Source organism: Ranitomeya imitator, chromosome 5 (assembly GCF_032444005.1).
Source record: "Ranitomeya imitator isolate aRanImi1 chromosome 5, aRanImi1.pri, whole genome shotgun sequence".
NCBI lineage: Eukaryota > Metazoa > Chordata > Amphibia > Anura > Dendrobatidae > Ranitomeya > Ranitomeya imitator.
Genome location: NC_091286.1, coordinates 569,872,801 through 569,897,762, shown reverse-complemented (window position 1 = coordinate 569,897,762; position 24,962 = coordinate 569,872,801). Strand labels below are relative to the sequence as shown.

Below are 24,962 nucleotides of genomic sequence, written 5' to 3'. Positions count from 1 at the left end.
GCCAGCATGCAGCCAGCGGGTAAGGAAAGGGTGAATCAAACACCCGAAAACTCCGCCCATATGACCCAAAACCAGTCCCGCCAAATTCAGGTGACAGGTTCCCTTTAAATCAGACAGTACAGTCCTCTATACAGTATTCTGGGCACAACAGTGCTCCATACAGTATAATAAGCCCCATATATTGCTCCATACAGTATAATAAGCCCCATATATTGCTCCATACAGTATAATGAGCCCCATATATTGCTCCATACAGTATAATGAGCCCCATATATTGCTCCATACAGTATAATGAGCCCCACATGATGCTCCATACTGTATAATGGCCACACAGTGCTCCATACTGTATAATGGCCACACAGTGCTCCATACTGTATAATGGCCACACATGAGGCTCCATACTGTATAATGGCCACACATGAGGCTCCATACTGTATAATGGCCACACATGAGGCTCCATACTGTATAATGGCCACACATGAGGCTCCATACTGTATAATGGCCACACATGATGCTCCATACTGTATAATGGCCACACAGTGCTCCATACTGTATAATGGTCACACATGATGCTCCATACTGTATAATGGCCACACATGATGCTCCATACTGTATAATGGCCCCACAGTGCTCCATACTGTATAATGGCCACACATGATATGTAGCACTGTGTGGCCATTATATTGCTCCATACAGTATAATGAGCCCCAAATGATGCTCCATACTGTATAATGGCCACACAGTGCTCCATACTGTACAATGGCCACACATAATACTCCATACTGTTTAATGGGCACACAGTTACTCCTACACACGCGGCTGTGCTCCGTACACCATGCAAATATGGCTCCACTCAGTACTCATGCGGCTCCGCTCCATACACCTCATACACACCTGGCTCTGCTCCATACACCTCATACACATGCAGCTCGCTCCGTACACCTCATACACACCCGGCTCCGCTCTATACACCTCGTACACATTCAGCTCCGCTCCATACACCTCATACACATTCAGCTTCGCTCCGTACACATTCAGCTCCGCTCCGTACACCTCATACACACTCGGCTCCACTCTGTACACCTCGTACACATTCAGCTCCGCTCCATACACCTCGTACACATTCAGCTCCGCTCTATACACCTCGTACACATTCAGCTCTGCTCCATACACCTCGTACACATTCAGCTCCGCTCCATACACCTCGTACACACACGGCTCCACTCCATACACATTCAGCTCCACTCCACACACCTCGTACACACACGGCTCCGCTCCATACACCTCATACACACATGGCTCCGCTCCATACACCTCGTACACACATGGCACCGCTTTGTACACATTCAGCTCTGCTCCATACACCGTGTACACATGGCTCCGCTCCATACACCTCGTACACACATGGCTCCGCTCTGTACACATTCAGCTCTGCTCCATACACCTCATACACACGGCTCCGCTCCATACACCTCGTACACATTCAGCTCTGCTCCATACACCTCGTACACACACGGCTCCGCTCCATACACCTCATACACACACGGCTCCGCTCCATACACCTTGTACACACACTTACCATTGCAACCAACACAGCAGAGTTCTGCAACCCATGAAGGTCCCGATCATGTGACCCCTGACTCCTCCCCTCATGTGACCTCATCACAGGTCCTGTTTGCACAGAGCAGCCAATATGTGGTGTGCTGCTCTGCGGGTGCAGGGATGACCGGCTGATATTGCACACTGTGGGTTGTGAGCAGGGGCGCGCGCACCGCACTAGTGACAGCAGATGTCAGGGATTATGGAGAGTCGGCACCAGGTGTTCTGACCGCGGCTCTGCCGCCCCCTGTCTTTCAGTGAGGACTGCCGCCTGAAGCAAAGGGCTCAACTTGCCTCATGATAGCGGCGCCCGTGGGAGCATTGGATGCTATTTGTTCAGGGTTAATGACATTGGATGTCAGAAGAGAATGGAAGGAAAGGATCGGCATTCTTTACTTATCTTCTGGTCCAGGGTGTGCTGAAGACTAAAGGTACCGTCACACTTGTCGGTATCGCTGCAGCGTCGCTAACGATCCGGATCGCTGCAGCATCGCTGTTTGGTCGCTGGAGAGCTGTCACACAGACCGCTCTCCAGCGACCAACGATGCCGGTAACCAGGGTAAACATCGGGTAACTAAGCGCAGGGCCGCGCTTAGTAACCCGATGTTTACCCTGGTTACCATCCTAAAAGTAAAAAAAACAAACACTACATACTTACCTACAGCCGTCTGTCCTCCAGCGCTGTGCTCTGCACTCCTCCTGTACTGTCTGTGTGAGCACAGCGGCCGGAAAGCAGAGCGGTGACGTCACCGCTCTGCTTTCCGGCTGACCGACGCTCACAGCCAGTACAGGAGGAGTGCAGAGCACAGCGCCGAGGACAGACGGCTGTAGGTAAGTATGTAGTGTTTGTTTTTTTTACTTTTAGGATGGTAACCAGGGTAAACATCGGGTTACTAAGCGCGGCCCTGCGCTTAGTTACCCGATGTTTACCCTGGTTACCAGTGAAGACATCACTGAATCGGTGTCACACACGCCGATTCAGCGATGTCTGCGGGGAGTCCAGCGACCAAATAAAGTTCTGGACTTTCTTCCCCGACCAGCGATCTCCCAGCAGGGGCCTGATCGCTGCTGCCTGTCACACTGGACGATATCGCTAGCCAGGACGCTGCAACGTCACGGATCGCTAGCGATATCGTCTAGTGTGACGGTACCTTAAGGCTGTGTTCACATGTTTTTGCAGCTTTTTTTTCTTGGCAGTATAAAAGAAGCTGCTTACAAAAATCAGGTTTTGCTACGTTTTTGTTGTCTCATATGCATGCTGATAAAGTTTAGTGCCCCTCAAAAAGATCATGATGGAACTACCTGTGTTTTTCGCACTTACTCATTGCTTTCTATGGGTGAAAAATACTCTACAAAAACGCTGAAAGAAGTGACATGCTGCAGTTTGCAAAAACGCAGCAGATTTCCAAATCAGTCAAAAAACAAAAAAAGTGTGTGCGTAAGATTTCTGAAATCTCATAGCTTTTGCTGGCACTGTAAAATGCAGCATAAAAAACACAACTTGAGAACATTGCCTTAGAGCTTGTTTTTCTCAGGGCGTTTTCCAAGGCTAAGTGAATGAGATTTCCAAAATTTCATACACTGCTTAATTTTTCTTTGCTGATTTTAACCATCAAAGTGGTTTTTTTTTCAAATCTACAGCATGCCAATTCATTCAGCGTTTTTCACCCATTCAAATGAATGCGAAAAAAATGCTATTAAAAACACATCAGAAATGCACGTTAAAATACTCAGCTTTTTCCTTGCCTGTTTGCAAAGTAATGAATGGGAAAAAATGCAAGTAAAAACACACACACAAAAAAAATGCATGTATCTTATGCAGCGTTTTTCCCGTTAACACTTTTTTGTTGTAGAAAAAGAGCTGCAAAAACACCACATTTGAATATTCCCTTAATATACGTGCTCACGTTGAGTATTTGCATAACATTTTTCTGGGTAGGTCTCTACTTGGTTTCTCTGGCTTAAGGTACCGTCACACTTAGCGACGCTGCAGCGATACCGACAACGATCCGGATCGCTGCAGCGTCGCTGTTTGGTCGCTGGAGAGCTGTCACACAGACAGCTCTCCAGCGACCAACGATCCCGAGGTCCCCGGTAACCAGGGTAAACATCGGGTAACTAAGCGCAGGGCCGCGCTTAGTAACCCGATGTTTACCCTGGTTACCAGCGTAAAAAAACAAACAGTACATACTTACATTCAGCTGTCTGTCCCTTGCCGTCTGGTTCCTGCTGACTGCTGGCCGTAAAGTGAAAGTGAAAGCACAGCACAGCGGTGAGTCACACAGCGGTGACTCACCGCTGTGGCTGTGCTCTGCTTTCACTTTACGGCCAGCAGTCAGTGCAGGAACCAGACGGCAAGGGACAGACAGCTGAATGTAAGTATGTACTGTTTGTTTTTTTACGCTGGTAACCAGGGTAAACATCGGGTTACTAAGCGCGGCCCTGCGCTTAGTTACCCGATGTTTACCCTGGTTACCAGTGAAGACATCGCTGAATCGGTGTCACACACGCCGATTCAGCGATGTCTACGGGGAGTCCAGCGACAAAATAAAGTTCTGGACTTTCTTCCCCGACCAGCGATCTCCCAGCAGGGGCCTGATCGCTGCTGCCTGTCACACTGGACGATATCGCTAGCGAGGACGCTGCAACGTCACGGATCGCTAGCGATATCGTCTAGTGTGACAGTACCTTTAGTGCAGGAAGATAAGACTGCTTGCAGTCTGGCCCTGGAGCACGGGCATCTCATTAGTTGCAAACCTCCAACACTGAGAACACAAGAGGAATTTCATCATCCCAGGCATTGTTTTAATCAGTGTAACAGCGGCAACCTGACAGTGTTTGTAGGTTACTTAGCAAAATCCTGCTGATAGGTTCCCTTTAAGGACGGGGTCACACTTGCGAGTTCAATGCTAGAAACTCGCATCAATTACCAGCACTGCCACCGGCACTCGGGATCGGTGTTTGTGGCTGCATGTATTTCTATGCAGCCGCACACTCTGGTCCTGGCGGCAGTGCCAGGAATTGATGTGAGAGACTCGAGCGAGTTTCTCACATTGAACTCGCAAATCTGACCCCCGGCCTAAATCTTAAAGAAGCCCTCCTCTCATCAAAGTTTTTATCCTCTGAATAAATTGCAATCATCATATTATATAGCACTGTGTACTTACAATTGCTCATTTTGCCTTTCTACCTAGCTAATTCTTCTCTTTTCCATTAGGTCTATGACATCATGTGATTAAAAACTGACTAGCTGTATCCTTCTAAACTCTATGTAGAAACAGGAGGTCAATTTTCTCTGCACAAGTCATAAGTCCCTGGCAGGTAGAGAGCAGCTGGGTCAGGAGTTGAAGAGGGGGAAGATTCATGCAGGGACAAGACACTTTCTGTTTCTACATAGAGCAGAAAAAAGAGAAGAATTATCTGTGTAGAAAGGTAAAATGAGCAATTGTAAGTACACAGGGCTGTATAATATGATGATTGCAATATATTAAGAGGATAAAAACTTTGATTGGAGTGCTTCTTTATAACCAGAGGGTAAGACTCTGAAAAGAATCAGACCTTGACTTATTGGGCAGCTACCATGAAGGGGAGGCACAAAAGGGACCAGCTATTTTCCTCTTAGAGCCAAGTTAATTTGCACTACTTTTCAGCTTTTTACTCACCTTGTGGGGGATATGGGTAAGAGGCGTATGCCTGCCCATCACTGGTATAGAGGACTTGGGATCCCTGGACTGGATAGCCCCCAGGATACTGGTCATATCCATATGGCTGGTAATGACAAAACAATATCAGGCTCACTGATTGTCAAGGAGAAGGCAGATATTTTTATAAACTACATTATTAATAGATTGTAGATAAGAGATTTATACAACTTATATGCAATATTAGGTCATTGCTATTTCATACATTAATGTTAAGGCCTCCATACACTTTCGGGCAATGATGAGCATGATCAGGAGGAGCTGACTGACATGTAAGATTCAGTATAACTTGTATTTATAGAGCCTGCTCAGATCACATGTCAGTGACTAGATGAATGGTGTGAGCCCCCTCTGTCACCCTGTAGACCCTAAGCCCCTGTGCAGCATGATCCCAGAGTGTTGATGTGTTGTCATGGCAACTGGAGGCCTAATGAAAGTGTAGATAAGGAGAAGCAGAGCAGAATTATATATAGATTTTTTTTGGAAAAGATTCAGTAGGACTTGTATTTTATTCATTGAAACCCGTGGTGTTTTTATATACGAGTCCAGTGGGCGGTCCTACTAGTGATTGTGCGTGCAGAGAAAGTGGTCAATCATACAGGGAAGACGGCCCATACCCCAGGACCATATAACCAAGGAGATACCACTAAGCTAAATGCACACGTTGCAGAATTGCTGCGGAAATTTCCACGGCAATTCCGCAACTCCTGCCGCGGGTATTTCGCATGCGGAATTGGCATGCGTATTCCTGCTAAACACTAGCATTTTACAAGCATAATTAGCTTGCAGAATGCTAGCGTTTTCAAAGCGATCTGTAGCATCGCTTGGAAAACTGATTGAAAGGTTGGTCACACTTGTCAAACATATTGTTTTTGACAAGTGTGACCAACTTTTTACTATTGATGTTGCTTATGCCGCATCAACAGTAAAAAGATCTAATGTTAACCATTTTAAATTTTTTTAATCTCACCTTCCGACGTCTACCGATCTCCTAGCGGTGCACGCGGCGGCTGGGATGCTGTGTGCGAAGGACCTGGGATGACGTCACGGTCACGTGACTGCAACGTCATCCCAGGTCGTTCGCACAAAGCATCCCTGGTAACGGAAGCCGCCGCGTGCACCGCTGAGAGGCGGGAGGACTCCGGGGGCCATCAAAATGTAATGACCAGAGGTCCGAATAAGATCCAGTGAGTCACAAACCAAGACCAAGGCAGAAATCTCCAACGGTATGTGGCACCCCTAGGGGTATTTGCCACAAAAATAGTTACTGACACTAGACACAAATACTAAAATAGCAAGACTGCACTACCACCTCCGGCCAGAAGGGGGAGCTCCAGAGACTCCCCTTAATCCATTCTGGTCTGAGAGAAGAAATGGCAGTTGGGCTAAGGAGCTGAAAGTGAGAGGTCATACAGCTGAATTTCTAACAGCCCTATGACGGTTTCCAGGCCCAAATCACCGGCCTGAGGAGAAGAGGGATAGAGAAAAGGGACATTGTGAGAACCGGGTAGCATTAATCACTACCCAGAACAGGCGCAAAGACAGATACCGGATCCGTGGCTGTATTCATTATATATAATACAGCAACCGGAAAAACGTGAGGTGATATCAGCTTCACTAGGGCCGGACGCAGCAACAGACACAGAGTTCGACGGTACTCCCGGAGGGGGTAAGCCGATAAAAGGACTCGGGTCGCCCGTCGAACCAGGACCCGGAGGGGACAGATTGGGCCGGCAGCCAGTTCACATACAGCAGCAGGGCCACACAGAAATTGCGCACAATAAGAGGCGAAGACCCCGGCAGGGTCAAAGTAACTCAGAGTTCCCGTACAGACTCCGGTGACAGGACTGGTTGTAAATCCTTTTATGTTAAAGTAAACTGGTTAAACGTTTCAGTGCCTCAGTCTTTCATTTGGACAATAGCCATCTATCCAGGATCGGGGTCATCGCCGCTGGGAGAACCTGCTGCTGATCAAGTAAGTGCCTGTCCCCTCACGATACCCCTTACACTGTGCATTGCCTGAGGCCACAGCACCGGGTCAAGCCACCCGTGACATCCCCCTCAAGAGACAGACCCCATTGGTCCGGTGCTGGGTACCCCGGTCTCCTGGGCATCACAGGTATTTACTCAAAAGCAAAATAATAAAGGTAATATGGAGAATATTAAGGCAGATGCACCCCAAAGATACACTAGCTCAGCAGCAGCTGAAATCACTGTGCCACTCCAAGGTCTCCTGAGAACTGTTTCTATAACAGATTAGTAAGAAATTTACCTAACAGAGCAACTAAAAACAGGAAACAAGTGTAAATTGAATGTAGTGTTATCAAGGGAGCCCCTGGAACGGCACACTGAGTATAACTTACACAACTCTAATATAAGATACACCTCTAAAGTAACAATTAAACACTCAGAGCAGAGATACCCGGGTATCTATAACTATGGTACCGTATCCTGAGATGGATTTCCTCTCAGGCAGGAATCCGCACAGGCTGCAGCCAGTCCATATCTTCAGCGCCAATAAGTTACAGCAAGCTCCTCTTGTCTTGTCGGCCGATGCCGAGCCCAAACGCCGGGGACTTACTTAGTGGTCTCACGATGTTGTCTCTGCTTCTGTAGCTCCTAGGAATGCTTCCACGACAGCCCGTCCGTCTCTGTATCAGCAGTCTGCCGAGACTTGTTTCTTCACTCAATGCACAGGGAATCCACAGACTTCGAAATACGTACTGGGTTTTAGTAAAGTCTCAATCTTTTCTTAGATCAAGGGTTAGCTCTTCTCCAGGAGACATTAGCCACAAAAGTCTCTCAAAAGCTTCTTTTCCTCCAAACACACTCGCAGTAAATCCACACACAGTCTCTTTTTAAGATATCACAGCAGCTTCTGCCTTTTCTTCCCGCCTTTTTCTCTCAGCTCTCACTTCCTTGTTTCACTTTACACACAAGACACCAGACCCCACCCCCCAGCACACATTGTCTCCAGGAGTTTTGCAGGGTCTGTCCTCTGCTGCAGCAGGCAAAAACCACAGGGTCCTAGTGCCCTCTCAGTGGGACTACAGTTCACTCTCTTACAAGAAGGTAAGTATATCACTATTTTTTATTTTACGGTAATTCTTTTTTTTTTTTTTTAACAGTGATATGGTTCCCAGGGCCTGGAGGAGAGTCTCCTCTCCTCCACCCTGGGTACCATCCGCACATGATCCGCTTACTTCCCGCATGGTGGGCATAGCCCCATACGGGAAGTAAGCGGATCAATGCATTTTTATGTGAGCGGAATCCCCGCGATTCCGCAAATTAATGAACATGCTGCATTTTTTTCCAGAATGCGTTACCGCTCAGGAAAAAAACGCAGCATGTGCATACAAAATGCAGATTGCATTCTTTTAATATGATGCTTAATGTGAGCATTTTTTCGTGGTTTTATCGCATTTTCATAGCGAAAAAATGCAAAAAAAACGCAAAAAATCCGGAATGTGTGCACACAGCCTTATACTTTACCCCACCAGCACCTTTATGGACAAGCTCAGCACATAAAACAGGACTGTGAACAAGACCAGTTAATACTCTATGTTGCATCTGTAATTTGTACTTCATGCTTATCCCGAGCTCACGTCTACATGCACTTGAATTCGGAAATAAAAAGTAATTGCATTCATCTCAAGCGCATGCAGTGAATTTTCCTAACTAGATGTCCCACGGGCTCATCACCTCCTTCCACCTGCACCTCACCCATACTACTGTGTGCACGCCAATCTTCCTCTAATACAGGGAAGACTGTCAATCACTGGATAGGACCGCCCACTGAACTCCTATACATAAACACCAAGGATTTCAAAGAATTAAATGCAAGTTTAACTGAAACTTTTCCCACAAAATGTAAACGAGCGATCATCTCCTCCTGCTCTAACATCCTGCCTGCAGATCAGACACTTTTCAACATAACTAGAGCAAATTTACTATCAATATTACCCTTTGCCGGGCGGTGAGATGCCGAACGCAGGATCTACAGGGCTTTATAAGGACCACATATTGTATGTACTATAGTCACACAGTACGGATAAAGACCTGGTGGCCTTGGACTATGGGTGAGATGAACCTCCCTAACACACAACTCCTTCCACGCACACCAGTTGTGTTCCATAATATTACTGATGTCCTTGCGTTTCCAATCTCAGAGACATTAGTTTTTCAGCAGCTGTAGGTTGGGGACAATAACCAGGTGACATGTTTCCGTCAGTCATCGGTAGAGTTGAGCGACCTTTACTTTTATAGGATCGGGTCGGGTTTCACGAAACCCGACTTTTGAAAAAGTCGGGTCGAGTGAAATCGGCCGATCCTATAAAAAAGTCGGGGTCGGGGTCGGACGAAACTCGAAACCCAATGCAGTGCATTGGGTTTCCATGGTTCCCAGGGTCTGAAGGAGCAGAAACTCTCCTTCAGGCCCTGCGATCCATATTTTAGTGTAAAATAAAGAATTAAAATAAAAAATATCGCAATACTTACCCTCTGACGCGCCCTGGTACTAACCGGGAACCTTCCTTCCTTAGAATCAGCCTTCCAGGACCTTGCGGTGACGTCGCGGTGACGTCGCGGCTTGTGATTGGCCGCGCGGCCAATCACAAGCCGCGACGTCACCCGCGACGTCACCGAAGGTCCTGGAAGGGCTGATTCTTAGGAAGGAAGGCTGACGGAAAGAAGCAGGGCGCGTCCGAGGGTGACGTCGCGGCTTGTGATTGGCCGCGCGAGCGGTCACATGGGCGGCCAATCACAAGCCGCGACGTCACCGCAGGGTCCTGGAAGGCTGATTCTAAGGAAGGAAGGTTCCCGGTTAGTACCAGGGCGCGTCAGAGGGTAAGTATTGCGATATTTTTTATTTTAATTCTTTATTTTACACTTAAATCTGAATTCCGATACCAATTCCCGATATCTTAAACATATCGGGAATCGGTATCGGAATTCCGATTCTAGATTCAAAAGATCGCCGACTTCATGGCCGACCCCACACTGGGGTCGGGTCGGGTTTCATGAAACCCGACCTTGCCAAAAGTCGGCGACTTTTGAAAAATTTCGACCCGTTTCGCTCAACCCTAGTCATCGGCTGAGACAATCAGAAGCTGTTGATTTGATGGCAGCATCACTATGTACCACTCCTGCCCTTCTGAGGCCTTATGTCAGGTTATAGAGGACAACCCGCTCAGAAGAGGACACTTTTCTCTCTGTATAATGTTTGAAGTGTTGTCGACTTACTGGAGGTGCATCAAACTGACTGTACGGTGGGACAGGACCGAGCACGGCGTCGTCGTAGAGCAGAGGCTGGGGCAGAATGTGCTATGAGAGAAGAAAACATCATACGATTAGTATGTAGGAGGTGATGGTTTTATTACTACAGAAGTTCTAGGATCTGTGTCATCAGCCCTATAACTTGGTTCCCTATTACAATTCTTCCTAGAGAAAGACTCCACATATTAGACTCATATTATTAAAGGGAATCGCTCAGCAGTTTTTTTCTACATGTAAAACGAGAGCAGCATGATGTAGAGACAGAGAGCCCGATTCCAGGAGCGTAATATTTTCTGCACTGCTTAAAGCAGTTTTGATAGAATCCCTGTTTTATATCTGTTGAAGATGCAGAAATAGTCAGAATGCTGGGCTGTATATAACTCCCCCCACAACACTGGTTGGCAGCCTCCTGTGTACATTATATAGCACTGTGTGCTTACAATTGCTCATTTTGCCTTTCTACTCAGCTAATCCTTCTGTTTTCCATTAGGTCTATGACATCATGTGATTAAAAACTGACTAGCTGAATCAGTCAAAGCGCTATGTAGAAGCAGGATGTTTATTTTCCCCTGCATGAGTCATTACCCTCTTCAACTCATGACCATTGGTCTTTCAGTGATACAGAATTGTAGTTCTAATGATGACTCATGCAGAGAGAAGAGACTTCCTGTTTCTGCATAGAGCTTAGAAGGATTCAGCTAGTCAGTTTTTAATCACATGATGTCATAGACCTAATGGAAAACAGAAGGATTAGCTGGGTAGAAAGGCAAAATGAGCAATTGTAAGTACACAGTGCCATATAACATGAGGATTGCAATAGGTTAAGAGGATACAAATTTTAATGGGAGAAGTGCTTTTTTAATCTGGGGAACTGTCATTCTGCAGGGACAGTGAGGAGGTGAGCTGTACACTGCTCAAAAAAATAAAGGGAACACTTAAACAACATAATATAACTCCAAGTAAATCAAACTTCTGTGAAATCAAACTGTCCACTTAGGAAGCAACACTGTTTGACAATCAATTTCACATGCTGTTGTGCAAATGGAATAGACAACAGATGGAAATTATTGGCAATTATCAAGACACACTCAATAAAGGAGTGGTTCTGCAGGTGGGGACCACAGACCACATCTCAGTACCAATGCTTTCTGGCTGATGTTTTGGTCACTTTTGAATGTTGGTTGTGCTTTCACACTCGTGGTAGCATGAGACATATTCTACAACCCACACAAGTGGCTCAGGTAGTGCAGCTCATCCAGGATGGCACATCAATGTGAGCTGTGGCAAGAAGGTTTGCTGTGTCTGTCAGTGTAGTGTCCAGAGGCTGGAGGCACTGCCAGGAGACAGGCCAGTACACCAGGAGACATGGAGGGGGCCGTAGGAGGCCAACAACCCAGCAGCAGGAAGCGGCCCTGCCTCAGCCTTTGTGCAATGAGGAACAGGAGGAGCACTGCCAGAGCCCTGCAAAATGACCTCCAGCAGGCCACAAATGTGCATGTGTCTGCACAAACTGTTAGAAACCGACTCCATGAGGATGGTCTGAGTGCCCGACGTCCACAGATGGGGGTTGTGCTCACAGCCCAACACCGTGCAGGACACTTGGCATTTGCCACAGAACACCAGGATTGACAAATTCGCCACTGGCGCCCTGTGCTCTTCACAGATGAAAGCAGGCTCACACTGAGCACATGTGACAGACTCGACAGAGTCTGGAGATGCCGTGGAGAGCGATCTGCTGCCTGCAACATCCTTCAGCATGAGTGGTTTGGCAGTGGGTCAGTAATAGTGTGGGGTGGCATTTCTTTGGAGGGACGCACAGCACTCCATGTGCTTGCCGGAAGTAGACTGACTGCCATTAGGTACCGAGTTGAGATTCTCAGACCCCTTGTGAGACCATATGCTGGTTCAGTTGGCCCTGAGTTCCACCTAATGCAAGACAATGCCAGACCTCATGTGGCTGGAGTGTGTCAGCAGTTCCTGCAAGATGAAGGCATTGAAGCTATGTACTGTTCCGTCCATTCCCCAGACTTGAATCCGATTTAAACACATCTGGGACATCAAGTCTCGCATCATCCACCAACGTCACGTTGCACCACAGACTGTCCAGGAGTTGGCGGATGCTTTAGTCCAGGTCTGGGAGGAGATCCCTCAGGAGACCATTCGCCGCCTCATCAGGAGCATGCTCAGGCGTTGTAGGGAGATCATACAGGCACGTGGAGGCCACACACACTACTGAGCAACATTTCCTTGTCTTGAGGTATTTCCACTGAAGTTGAGTCAGCCTGTACTTTGATTTTCCACTTTGATTTTGAGCATCATTCCAACTCCAGAGCTCCGTGGGATATTAGTTGTGATTTAAGTTGATCATTTTTTAGGTTTTATTGTTTTCAACACATTCCATTATGTAATGAATAAAGATTTACAAATGGAATATTTCATTCAGTGATACCGAGGATGTGGTATTTTAGTGTTCCCTTTATTTTTTTGAGCAGTGTATTATCTGTTGTAGAAAGAGGAGATAACCCTTCATTGTAATCATGTCTGTATTGTGAGAAATGTGAAAAGTCTATTGTACAGAACAAGAAGTATGATTCTAAGGGCTCACTCACACAAGCGATGATTCTATATTCCGAGAGAATCAGATCGATTATAGTAATGACACTCGACTCAAACTCTGATTAGAGCTGGTGCCAAGTGTCAGTATACTGTGATCGGATTCTCTCCTATGAGAGCATTGTATCACAGGTGTGGAGAAGACAGATGTCGAATACGACTCATCAAGAGGAAAAAAAGAAATATCGCAGATCAGCACTGCCCCATAGTCTAACATTGGTCCGGGTGCTATCTGATAAAAGATTGGATATCCCTGGTCCAAGTTACACACTTGTGTGAGCAAAGTATTAATTCTAGTTTAATACAGAAACTGAAAAAATACATTATTTTCACGGATTCCAGATCAGGAAGGAATCACACAGGAACTGCCTTCCACTGTTTGTGACAATGTCTAACCCTTCCATTCATTAAAAAATATATATATTGTTATACTGGTGTGATTTGATGCTACAACACATACCGATTTAGTCTTGGCATCCCGGAGAGCGGTTTCCCAGGCTCTGGAAAAAACACAAAATGTACCATTTCTTCTGTTAAATCTTGATGTAGATGTTTTAGCCTCTTGATGTAGAGGATTTGCGCAGGTAAAATCTACAGAGGATCACAAATCTCATCTACATACTGAGGGCACTTTGCTTGAGAAAAGACGAGTATCCTGCAGATATTTAAAGGGAACCTGTCACCCCCGTTTTTTCAGATTGAGATATAAATACTGTTAAATAGGGCCTGCGCTGTGCGTTACAATAGTATATGTAGTGTACCCTGATTCCCCACCTATGCTGCAAAATACATTACCAAAGTCGCCGTTTTCGCCTGTCAATTAGGCTGGTCAGGTCGGGTGGGCGTGGTGACATCGCTCTTTTCTTCCTCAGCTTTACGTTGGTGGCGTAGTGGTGTGCGCATGTTGAAGTGACTAATCCACTGTGGGCACGTGAACAAGCAGCGCGCGATCTGCGCTATCACCCCCTGTCATCGGTGGGGGCGGCCATCTTCCTGGGGCCGCGCGTGCGCAGATTGAGTGCTCTGCTGCACGGGGCTTCAGGAAAATGGCCGCGGGATGCCGCGCGTGCACACAAGAGATCGCGGCGGCCATTTTCCCAAAGCCGAGTTTGCATCTCGGCTTTGGGAAAATGGCCGCCGCGATCTCTTGTGCGCACGCGCGGCATCCCGTGGCCATTTTCCTGAAGCCCCGTGCAGCAGAGCACTCAATCTGCGCACGCGCGGCCCCAGGAAGATGGCCGCCCCCACCGATGACAGGGGGTGATAGCGCAGATCGCGCGCTGCTTGTTCACATGCCCACAGTGGATTAGTCACTTCAACATGCGCACACCACTACGCCACCAACGTAAAGCTGAGGAAGAAAAGAGCGATGTCACCACGCCCACCCGACCTGACCAGCCTGATTGACAGGCAAAAACGGTGACTTTGGTAATGTATTTTGCAGCATAGGTGGGGAATCAGGGTACACTACATACACTATAGTAACGCACAGCACAGGCCCTATTTAACAGTATTTCTATCTCAATCTGAAAAAACGGGGTGACAGGTTCCCTTTAATTCTGAGATGGATACTTACAGATTTCATCACTTTGACAGTAACGAGGGTCAATTGTATGAACATTCCTTGCAAAATCCGCAATTTCAAGTTCAGATTTTACTACAGATTCACTGCAAGGTCCATTAGTGGTAAGTGGTCAACCCTTAAGGGGAAACTGTCAGCAGGTTTTTGCTATGTAATCCGAGGGCAGCATGATGTTGGGGCTGAGACACTAATTTTAGGGATGTGTCACTTATTAGGCTGTGTGCTGTTTCTATACAATGAGTGGTTATCAGCAGGAGTTTATCACTGCCAGGAGTGGTGAGACCTGGTCAATCTCCGCTCCCAGCACTGCTTCATAGTTTACGGTTGATACACAATGTACATAGTAAGGTGCGTATGTAGAGTCAGCTTTCTGAGCTCTGCTTTTTGCTACATCTAAAACTCATGTCACATTGTGTCATAACTGCTGCACCAAGTAAACCAAGTGAAACATCCCTGGTATCAGGGTCGCATTTTCTACATGATGCTGCTCTCAGATGAGGTAGCAAAAATCTGTTAACAAAGTCCCTAATGGATGAGCTAGAATTTTTCATACTTTAAAGGTGTGACCACCATACAAAATATTGCATCCATGAGCGCAAATGATTGAGCAGCACATTAGAATTCAGGTGGTCTTTTCTGCATGGCACAAATTATATGAATAAGGAGATACCTACAAGCAGTCATCCACACTTTCTGCGATAAGGTTTATGACTTTTCCTTCATGGCAAATAATCTGCAGGCAGCAGTCTTTTGATTTCCCCTCCGGTAAATGCACATCTGGAGTATATAACAAAGGGTAAGTGTTAGAAACAGGAATTTGGAAAGAGCACAAAAAAACAAACAGAGGGGGGAAAAAATGGCAAATTGTTCATACAAAATCCCCAAAATGGTTCTGACAAAATAGTTGGCACCTTTCCCAAAAATTGTGGGTAAACAACTTTATTTCAAGCATATGATGCTCATTCAAACTCACCTGTTGCAAGTGACAGGTGTGGGCAATATGAAAATAATACCAGAAGTCAAATAAAAAGGGGAGAAATTGACTGAATCTTCACACTGTGTGTGCCATACTAAGCATGGAGAACAGAAGAGACCTGTCTGAGGACCTGAGAAATGAAGTTGTTGGAAAAAAAATAATTCAAGGTTACAAGTCCATCCTCAGAGATCTTGATGTTAGTTTCTCCACGATGCACAACATAATCAAGAAGTTTACAAACCATGGCACTGTAGCTAATCTCCCTGGATGTGGATGGCAGAGAAAGTCCGGATGGTTGATAAGCAGCCACAATCAAGTTCCAAAGAATTCAAGCTGTCCTGCAGGCTCAGGGTGCATTTATGTCAGCGAAATTTGAATCAAATCAAACACTATTGTCACGCAGTGCCTTGTGACTGTGGGCGCTAACCAGGTCCCTAGTCTATCCCTGCCCTCCGGGTCACTTCTGAAGGTGGAGATGCCGGGTTTGCATGCCTTGCTATGCTCCTATATCAACTCTTATCTATACCCTCCCCCACCCTGACTCCATGAGGATAGTCTGAGTGCCCGATGTCCACAGATGGGGGTTGTGCTGCTCACAGCCCAACACCGTGCAGGACGCTTGGCATTTACCACAACACTAGGATTGGCAAATTCGCCACTGGTGCCCTGTGCTCTTCACAGATGAAAGCAGGCTCACACTGAGCACGTCACAGAGTCTGGAGACACCGTGGAGAGCGATCTGCTGCCTGCAACAGCCTTCAGCATGACCGGTTTGGCAGTAGGTCAGTAATGGTGTGGGGTGGCATTTCAGTAATGGTGAGGGGTGGCATTTCTTTGGAAGGCTGCACAGCCCTCGATGTGCTCGCCAGAGGTAGCCTGACTGCCATTAGGTACCGAGATGAGATCCTCAGACCCTTGTGAGACCATATGCTGGTGCGGTTGGCCCAGAGTTCCACCTAATGCAAGACAATGCCAGACCTCATGTGGCTGGAGTGTGTCAGCAGTTCATGCAAGATGAAGGCATTGAAGCTATGAACTGGCCCGCCCATTCCCCAGACCTGAATCCGATTTAACACATCTGGGACATCATGTCTCGCACCGTCCACCAACGTCACGTTGCACCACAGACTGTCCAGGAGTTGGCGTATGCTGTAGTCCAGGTCTGATAGGAGATCCCTCAGGAGACCATTCGCCGCCTCATTAGGAGCATGCTCAGGCGTTGTAGGGAGATCATACAGGCACGTGGGGGCCACACACACTACTGAGCATCATTTCCTTGTCTTGAGGTATTTCCACTGAAGTTGGATCAGCCTGTAATTTTCCACTTTGATTTTGAGCATCATTTCAACTCCAGACCTCCGTGGGATATTAGTTGTGATTTATCTTGATCATTTTTATGTTTTATTGTTCTGAACATATTCCACTATGTAATGAATAAAGATTTGCAACTGAAATATTTCATTCAGCGATATCTAGGATGTGGTATTTTAGTGTTCCCTTTATTTTTCTGAGCAGTGTATATATACATACACACACTTGGAACTAGAAGTTTCCATACGCTATATAAAAAGATGCATGTTTTTCTCAATATCTGACATGAAATCAGAATAAACCAGGGGGCAGGTCAGTGAGGGATCAGTGACCCGTCAGAAGTCATACAGATGAATACCTAATCAGAGCACCACAGGAGCCCCGGAGCATATCATTAACTCAAAACTGAAAATAAAGATTAAATAACAACAAACACAAGGTGGATTTCATCACCAGGTATCATTGTAATCAGTATAATGGCGCCGACCTGACACTGTCTGTGGTTTACTGTGCACAATCCTGCTGACAGGCTCCCTGCAATGGTTTCAGTTCCACATTGTTCAGCTTACAGGGAATCCTGATTGTCACTAAGGGATATTTGGTTTAAAAAAAAAAAGGATTGAGGAACACATATATAGGACTCTTTGGATGAGTACAAGTTTTGGATTAAAAAAAAAATGATAATACTACAAGCAATGTCCTATCTAATTATTGTACCAGTGTTTTCCTGGATAAAGTTAGACATTGTTGGAGCAAGTCACAACAGGGGACAAATTATAGTCTTGAAAGAGTCAGAGATAGTCCTGCCCCTGAGGAGAGCGATAAACAGTTACACTTGCGAGTGCAATGCGAGAAACTCGCACGAGTCTGTTGCCTCAATACCTGGCACTGCCACCGGCACCCGGACTGGAGCATTCAGCTGCACAGAAATACATGCAGCCGCACGCTCCGGTCCCGAGTGCCGGCGGCAGTGCCAGGTATTGAGGCAACAGACTCGTGCGAGTTTCTCGCATTGCACTCGCAAGTGTGACCCCGGTCTAAGAGGAAAAGTATCCAAAAAAATAATAAGATTTTTTAGAGGTCCAGGAGCCACACATTACATGAATATGGTTCAGCTAATGCATAATTTAGGAAATAGTTGTTTCGGAACATGGAAAGAGGTTAAAGAAATAACGCAGTGAATGGTGCTGGGGCAGGGAAAAATTATATATTTTTTCACATGAATTAACCAACATAATATCTGTACAATACTTACCCCTATTCGTTAAAAAAAAAAATAATTTTATATTACAGTGCTGTGTGTAATATGTCTATACAGATACACTAACGTGAAGGAGTACAGAAAAGAAAACGACAATAATAATCCTTAATACCTTTGCAATCATTGCCCACCCGGATAGTGATACAGTCTAACTGCATGAGGATTTTATCTTCCATATCTTCTCTCTCCTGATCGCTATAATAAATCAAGTATCCATTTGACCACAGGTCGAACCAATTCTTCTTCCACCTTTTCAAAATGCTACCTGGGGAGAAAATGACAATGTTGTCAGTAAATAATGGAAGAAAACATCCAGAAAATAGTTCTTGTACTATGTCAGCGCCATTCGTACCCCGGACCTTATAGCACGCAGCCGACCAACCAGGCTCCAATAATGTAACATGGCATTAGAAAGCAGAATTGGCGCGCAGTAGATATGTGGTGCAGCTCCCCAGATTTTCTGAAAATGTTGTGTCGACCCTATCTTACGTAAGGCATCTATGGTTGGACGGATTAGCCACATGGATGGAACATGACATAGGGTATACGTGAGTTCCGTGACCTGGAAAAAATTACCCCAACCCCCTTAAACAGATCTCTTAACAATCTAAAGAATAAACTTCTAACGTACTCAAAACAGCAGACGGAGACATATGTTGGATTTAATTGGCCACAGCAGCCATTTTATTAAATAAAAGATAACAGAACTTTTATGACAACCCAGAATAGGAGGGGCGGTCCTCGAAGCCCCAAAGTTATAAAAAACTCAGTATCCCAAAAACTCCACAATGTTCAGCCCAGGATGAGTCTTACCCCCAGCCGTAAAGCACCAGCTCAGGGATAGATAACAACCAATCCTGGTCCACCGAACCCACCCCCATGCCAGGGGTCCATAAATCCACCTCACGCGGAATAACCGTACCGCGCCTTGTTAAATTCTCTCATGGGGTGTCCAGGACCTCTCAAGATCCCCACCCCATTGAACCACGATTTACCATTTCCACCGACTTCGAGGACCTCCACCCCCGCCACGAACACGAATGGCCTGACACCTTAGCCATTCATGTCCCTCCACACCTTCAAGCTTAATTCAATGCCACTACGGATAGCCAAACACCACATATCATTACCCACCGCATTCAGGTGCACGCCATCAGCTCTCCAGTAAGCTCCTTGACCCGATTCCAAGTCCACATGTCTCACGGCCAACGCGCCATTCCTCACCATAAACCGAGATATGGCCCTGTTTATTTTAATCCGGGCCCTGTTCACCCCCTCGTGTGATCTAGCACCTCTCCATCTTTTACGGGGAATGATGTCGGACCACACCAACAACACTTTTGGAAACATGACCCAGAACCTCAGGATATCGAATTTGATATCCTTAATCAGCTCCCTACAAGACCGTTTAGCCAAATCATTCCCCCCTAAATGTATCACCACGATCTCCGGCACTCTATCCAGTCTAACAAAACGATGAAATTCAGGTAACCATTCCTTCCACACCATCCCCCTTTTACCGATCCATCGTAAAGTCACTGTCTCTCGAGAAAGACCCAACTGACGACCGTCCGGACGAACCGCAGCACGCAACGCAGCCCATACAACATACGAATGCCCCATGATCCAGACGAGCATCGGATCAGGCCCTGCAACACAGAAAGAAAGGCAACAAACAATTAACTTAACACAGCTTCTAACTCACAATAGGTTTGGGCGAACATACGACTGGAATCTTGAAGATTCCCACCTCCCAATTCTCCGAACCACATCCTCACCAAGGCCCCACCTAGCGGCCTCAGTCGCTGCCCCGATCCTGAAGGAGTGACCACTATATTGTGTTGCAGGTAAGCCCGCTGCCGCCAAACATTTCCTAAAAACAGAAATAAACTGAAAACGGGACAAGAAAGACCCATTTTCGTGCATCAAGAATGGCTCGTCTAACACCCCGCCCTTTGCCATGTACTTCTTCACGGATGCCACCGGGCACACCGGGGATCCTTCAACATTGAACAACACCACTTTGCACCCTTTCCAATACACGTCCGTTTTGGAAGCCTTAATAAACACTACCACCTTATTCCCTTCGACATCCACGTTTTCTCTTAACAAAATACCTTTTTTACTAACGGACGGGCTAACCAACTCACCTAACCGAAATGCCCCAAAGAAGGCCAAAGAAAAGGCTGCACAGAACAGAACCACTTCCCATTCGGAAAAACACACCTCTTGCAACTTCCGCTCAATGGCTGAGAGCACCTCATAAGATACGGGTCGGCGACCGTCCGAAGCCTTCCAGCCTTTCTTCCAACCCCAAACAACTTGCCGAACCAAGAAGGATTTCGTTATATCCTTACCCCCCCTCCATTTAAGGTTGAAGGCTAGCCCCGCCAGAAACTTATTCAAACGTGTCACAGACCAACCTGCCTCCCAATGATGACCTAAGAACAACAACAAACCATACTCCTCCTCCATATCCTGGTCCATACTTGACATCCAGGATTCCCACAAGCTCCAAGCCTGATTATAATGAGACCAAGATGAATCCGCGAGCGATTTGGTAAATAACTCTGTTACGGCCCTCGCGGCAGGTTCCACAACTCCACTGGACAATCCCGGCCCGCGCTCTCCGCCTGTGGTGCCAAATCCCGGAAAAGCTGCCACTGAAATTGAGAAAGAGCAACAACTATTGGATCAGGCGCTGACAAGCTAACTTCAGATACAATCCATAAGTTAAACTTAAGACCCAGGAAAACCAAGTGCTGCAAGACCTTCACTACTGCAGGCGTAGCCGCTGACAACGAGTTTACCGCCGTCACCGTTCCAACATGCTCACAATGAAAAGAAATCTTCAAATTCCTCAATTTGTCACCCCACAGGGCCAACGCAACTACCCTGGGGAACAAATGCAACAGTAGCCGGTTGTTTGTTAACCCCTCCTCCTTCCATTCTTCCGGCCAAGCCGCTGCTGACCAGCTACCATGAAAGAAAAGACCAAAGCCACTCATTTCAACGACATGCACCAAAATGCCCAAGGAGGTAGCATCTGCCACCGGCTGAATCCACAGAGATCTGCCATTGTACTCGTCCAAAAAATCCGCCCACATCTTCAAATCGTCCCGAAACTCTGTCTTTATCCTGATGAAATGCAAAGGGGACTTTACCCCTACTGTTGCCAAGGATAGGCGGCGGCAGAACGCTCGACCCATCGGCATGATCCTACATGCAAAGTTCAGTTTCCCTAACAACGATTGCAAACTGCGCAAATTTATCTTCTTCAAACCAATCGTATTAACCACATCTTGGCGCAACGCGGTAACCTTGTCTGCAGGTAGCCTACATTCCATTGCTACCGTGTCGATTTCAATGCCTAGGAAGCTCAACACTGTCACCGGACCAACTGTTTTATCCTCCGCCAAAGGCACCCCGAAGTTTTTTGTCACACTCTCCATTGTATGCAACAAAATCGAACAATCTGCTGATTCCGCTGGCCCTATAAACAGAAAGTCATCCAGATAGTGCGAACATGAGCGTATCCCAGATACATCTTTCACCACCCATTCTAGGAACGTGCTGAAGGCCTCAAAGTAAGCACATGAAATCGAGCAACCCATGGGAAGACAACGATCAACAAAGAAGCCGCCATCCCAAAAACAACCCAATAAATGCAAACTGTCAGGATGAACTGGCAACAAACGAAAGGCCGCTTCGATGTCGGTCTTAGCCAGCTTAGCCCCCTTTCCACATGCTCTAACCCACTCCATCGCTGAATCGAATGATAAGTACAACACCGAACTCAACTCGGGATCAATACCATCATTAACCGAAGATCCCTTCGGAAATGACAGGTGATGGATTAACCTAAATTTATTAGGTTCTTTCTTAGGGACCACGCCTAGAGGTGACACCCTCAGATTTGCAATCGGAGGGGCGACAAACGGGCCTGCCATTCTTCCCAGAGCAACTTCCTTATTCAACTTCTCCGACACGACCTCCGGGAATTGTAACGCCGATTTCAAATTTTTTCTTTTTAAACTAACATCCTGCTCAACATAAGGGATTTTGAAACCCTCCTTAAAACCGTCGCGCAATAAAACTGCAGCTGACCTATCAGGGTATCTACTTAGAAAGGCCTCCATCACGACCCACTGCACCGGAGTCACCCCTTTTGTCAGCTGAATCTCCAACTTTTTGCCTGTTACCCCTGAAACATTTTGAAGCGCTATGCACCCCCCCGCAGGTTGAACACTCGTGCCTATATTTACACTTGCTCCCGAATCTGCATATGCCATCATTGAAGGCGAAACACAGTCCCTTCTGCAAAGCCGCCGAGTGTCCTGACTGCCCTGAACTCCCGGCGCCCCCGTGAAAAGGCTGGCTAGTCTGACCTAAACGGGACGGGACCATAACTCTCATCCACAACGCTATGTCCTTGTGATCCCACCTGATACTTGGCCTAAAAGCCTTACGCTGACGAAACTGTTCGTCATAGCGTAACCAACCCTGTCCCCCATAGGTCCTGTAAGCCTCCCCTATGGCATCTAAGTAACAAAATAATGCCGAGCAATTTTCCGGGGCCTTCTCCCCGATTACGCTAGCCATAATAGCGAAAGCTTGCAGCCAATTTGAAAATGATCTGGGAATCAGCCTATATCTCCGTTTCTCCTCATCTTCTTTTTTAGAGTCCTCCCTTCTAGGTCTATCCAAATTAAATCTCTCTAGGGGTAAAAGAGAAAATATTTCTATGTACTCCCCTTTCCAGATTTTTTCCCTAACCTCTTGTTTTAAATGTGCCCCTAACGGGCCCTCGAAGCAGACATAGACCTCCCCCCTAGCCGCATCGTCTAGTTGCGGTACATCCTCCTTTTCCTTATCCTGCAAAGCTCCCTCACCTGGTGCATCAATTCCTGACCCAGGCCCTGGTGCTGTTCCGTCCTTCTCCCTTGATGAGCTCCCCGTGTCTGCCGCAGGACCCGCACTGCTGGATGTACCCGTAACTTCAGACAACTGTCTAGACCCCTCAAACGACCCCGTATTTCCCAACCAAGCAGCTGACGGCAAAGACCCCCTGCTAAGACCAGACCCCCACAAGCCCGCTAGCTCCCCTAAACCTCTAAGGATTAAACCCATACCCCCGCTAGCAACTCCCGAAGTAATGTCACTATTCCTAGCTTCAGGGGAAACTATGCCTGGCAAATTAAAGATAGGGAAAATGTTCTCACCTAGCTGCCTGGGTGCTGTGAGCCCAGCAGCCGAAGATCCAGCTCCCAGCCGAAGGTGTCCTGCATCCCGACCGGCTTGATCCGCGATGTTGCCCGCCGAACTCCTGGCGGCCGTATCCGTGTCCTGGCGAGTCGGTGATGCCGTCGACTGCCCTGGTGCTGCGGAAAGGGAAAAGGCCGAGCCAGCATCCTGCCGCCCGATGGAAGATGTGCGGCTCCTTGCCACGGATACGTCCCCGGCACTGCGTACCGAAGCGACGGAATGTCGCCTGCCGGAATCCGGAAAATTTCCGCCACCACCAGCAGAGGACGCAGATCCAGGAAAGTTCCGGCCATCACCAGCAGAGGGCGCAGATCCAGGAAAATCCCGGCCATCACCAGCAGAGGGCGCAGCTGCAGGAAAATCCCGGCCAACACCAGCAGAGGGCGCAGAACTTGCAATATCCAGGCCACCACCAGCAGAGGGCGCTGCTGCGTTGAAGACTCCAGAGCTGTGCACTGCAGAAGGCCGCACGCTGATGCCAGGGCCAGCCGACTGCCGCCCGCATAATCCTCGGCGCTGAGGGGCCACCGCACCTGACCCCCGTCTCCTCGGCTGTCGCTGCCTCCCACGCTGAGCGGCGCCAGCGGGCATGCTGACGGCCGCCGTACCGGCTCCTGCTCCTGCCGCCCCACGTCGCCCGGACACTGAAGGAGGGGAGGAAGGATCCACCCCCCGTTGTAGGCCCCGCCGCACTGGAGGATTCCTCCCGGCGCCGCGCTGTGAGGTGGAGGGAACAGCGCTGCTTACCGGAGGGTCCGCAGAGGGGCTCCTATTTCGGCGCCGGGCCCTGGGGATGATGTCCGGGCTTAGGCGCGCCGGAGGCCTAGTCCTCCGCGGCCGGCGCCCGTCCTGCGGTGCCTGCGATGGTGCTCCCGATGTCCCCTGGAGAAGGCTGTTAACGGATGCATTCAGCCAATCTGTCCCCTGGGAGCTGGCTGCCGTCCGGAGACGCTGGAGGATCGCTTCCACGTCCATTCTGGTAAGTGTGACAGAGATTCCTCACTTGTCACGCAGGCACCTAATATGGATGCCTGCGTGAGGAGCGTGCCCCTTTTTATGTGCCCCCTCCCCACAGTCCCCTAGTTCCACCCCTTATTTTCAAAAAATGCCCCTTAAGCCACCCCTCAAGTTCCCAGTTAACCCCTTACCACCGTATCCCTTCTAACTGCTCCAGCTCCCCAGGTCCCACGTAACCCCGTCATGGCGGCCTCACTTTACGTGCCGTGGGCCCCCAGTACGGCCTTTCTGGACCATTCTGTTACCACCCACGCTTACCTGGGCATTTGATCTGCTCAGAAGTACTTGCTCTGGCTTCAGGTAGAACACTAATATTGACAATTTCTTACTTTCTATCCATTTAGATGATAAAAAGATGAAAAA

The 24,962-nt window shown here is 47.6% G+C and overlaps 1 protein-coding gene across 3 annotated transcripts in view; it reads right to left on the bottom strand.

Annotated features, from left to right (window-relative positions):
• PLEKHB2 (pleckstrin homology domain containing B2) overlaps positions 1 to 24,962 on the bottom strand; it is a 71,004-nt gene that overhangs the window by 1,715 nt on the left and 44,327 nt on the right. For all 3 annotated transcript variants that reach the window (XM_069727794.1, XM_069727793.1, XM_069727792.1), the window contains exons 3-7: positions 18,430 to 18,582; positions 15,444 to 15,546; positions 13,648 to 13,687; positions 10,542 to 10,622; positions 5,262 to 5,367 (exon numbers count right to left, since the gene is read on the bottom strand). In XM_069727794.1, the coding sequence (XP_069583895.1) occupies positions 5,262 to 5,367; positions 10,542 to 10,622; positions 13,648 to 13,687; positions 15,444 to 15,546; positions 18,430 to 18,582 (483 nt within the window). The remainder of the gene's footprint in view (positions 1 to 5,261; positions 5,368 to 10,541; positions 10,623 to 13,647; positions 13,688 to 15,443; positions 15,547 to 18,429; positions 18,583 to 24,962) is intronic.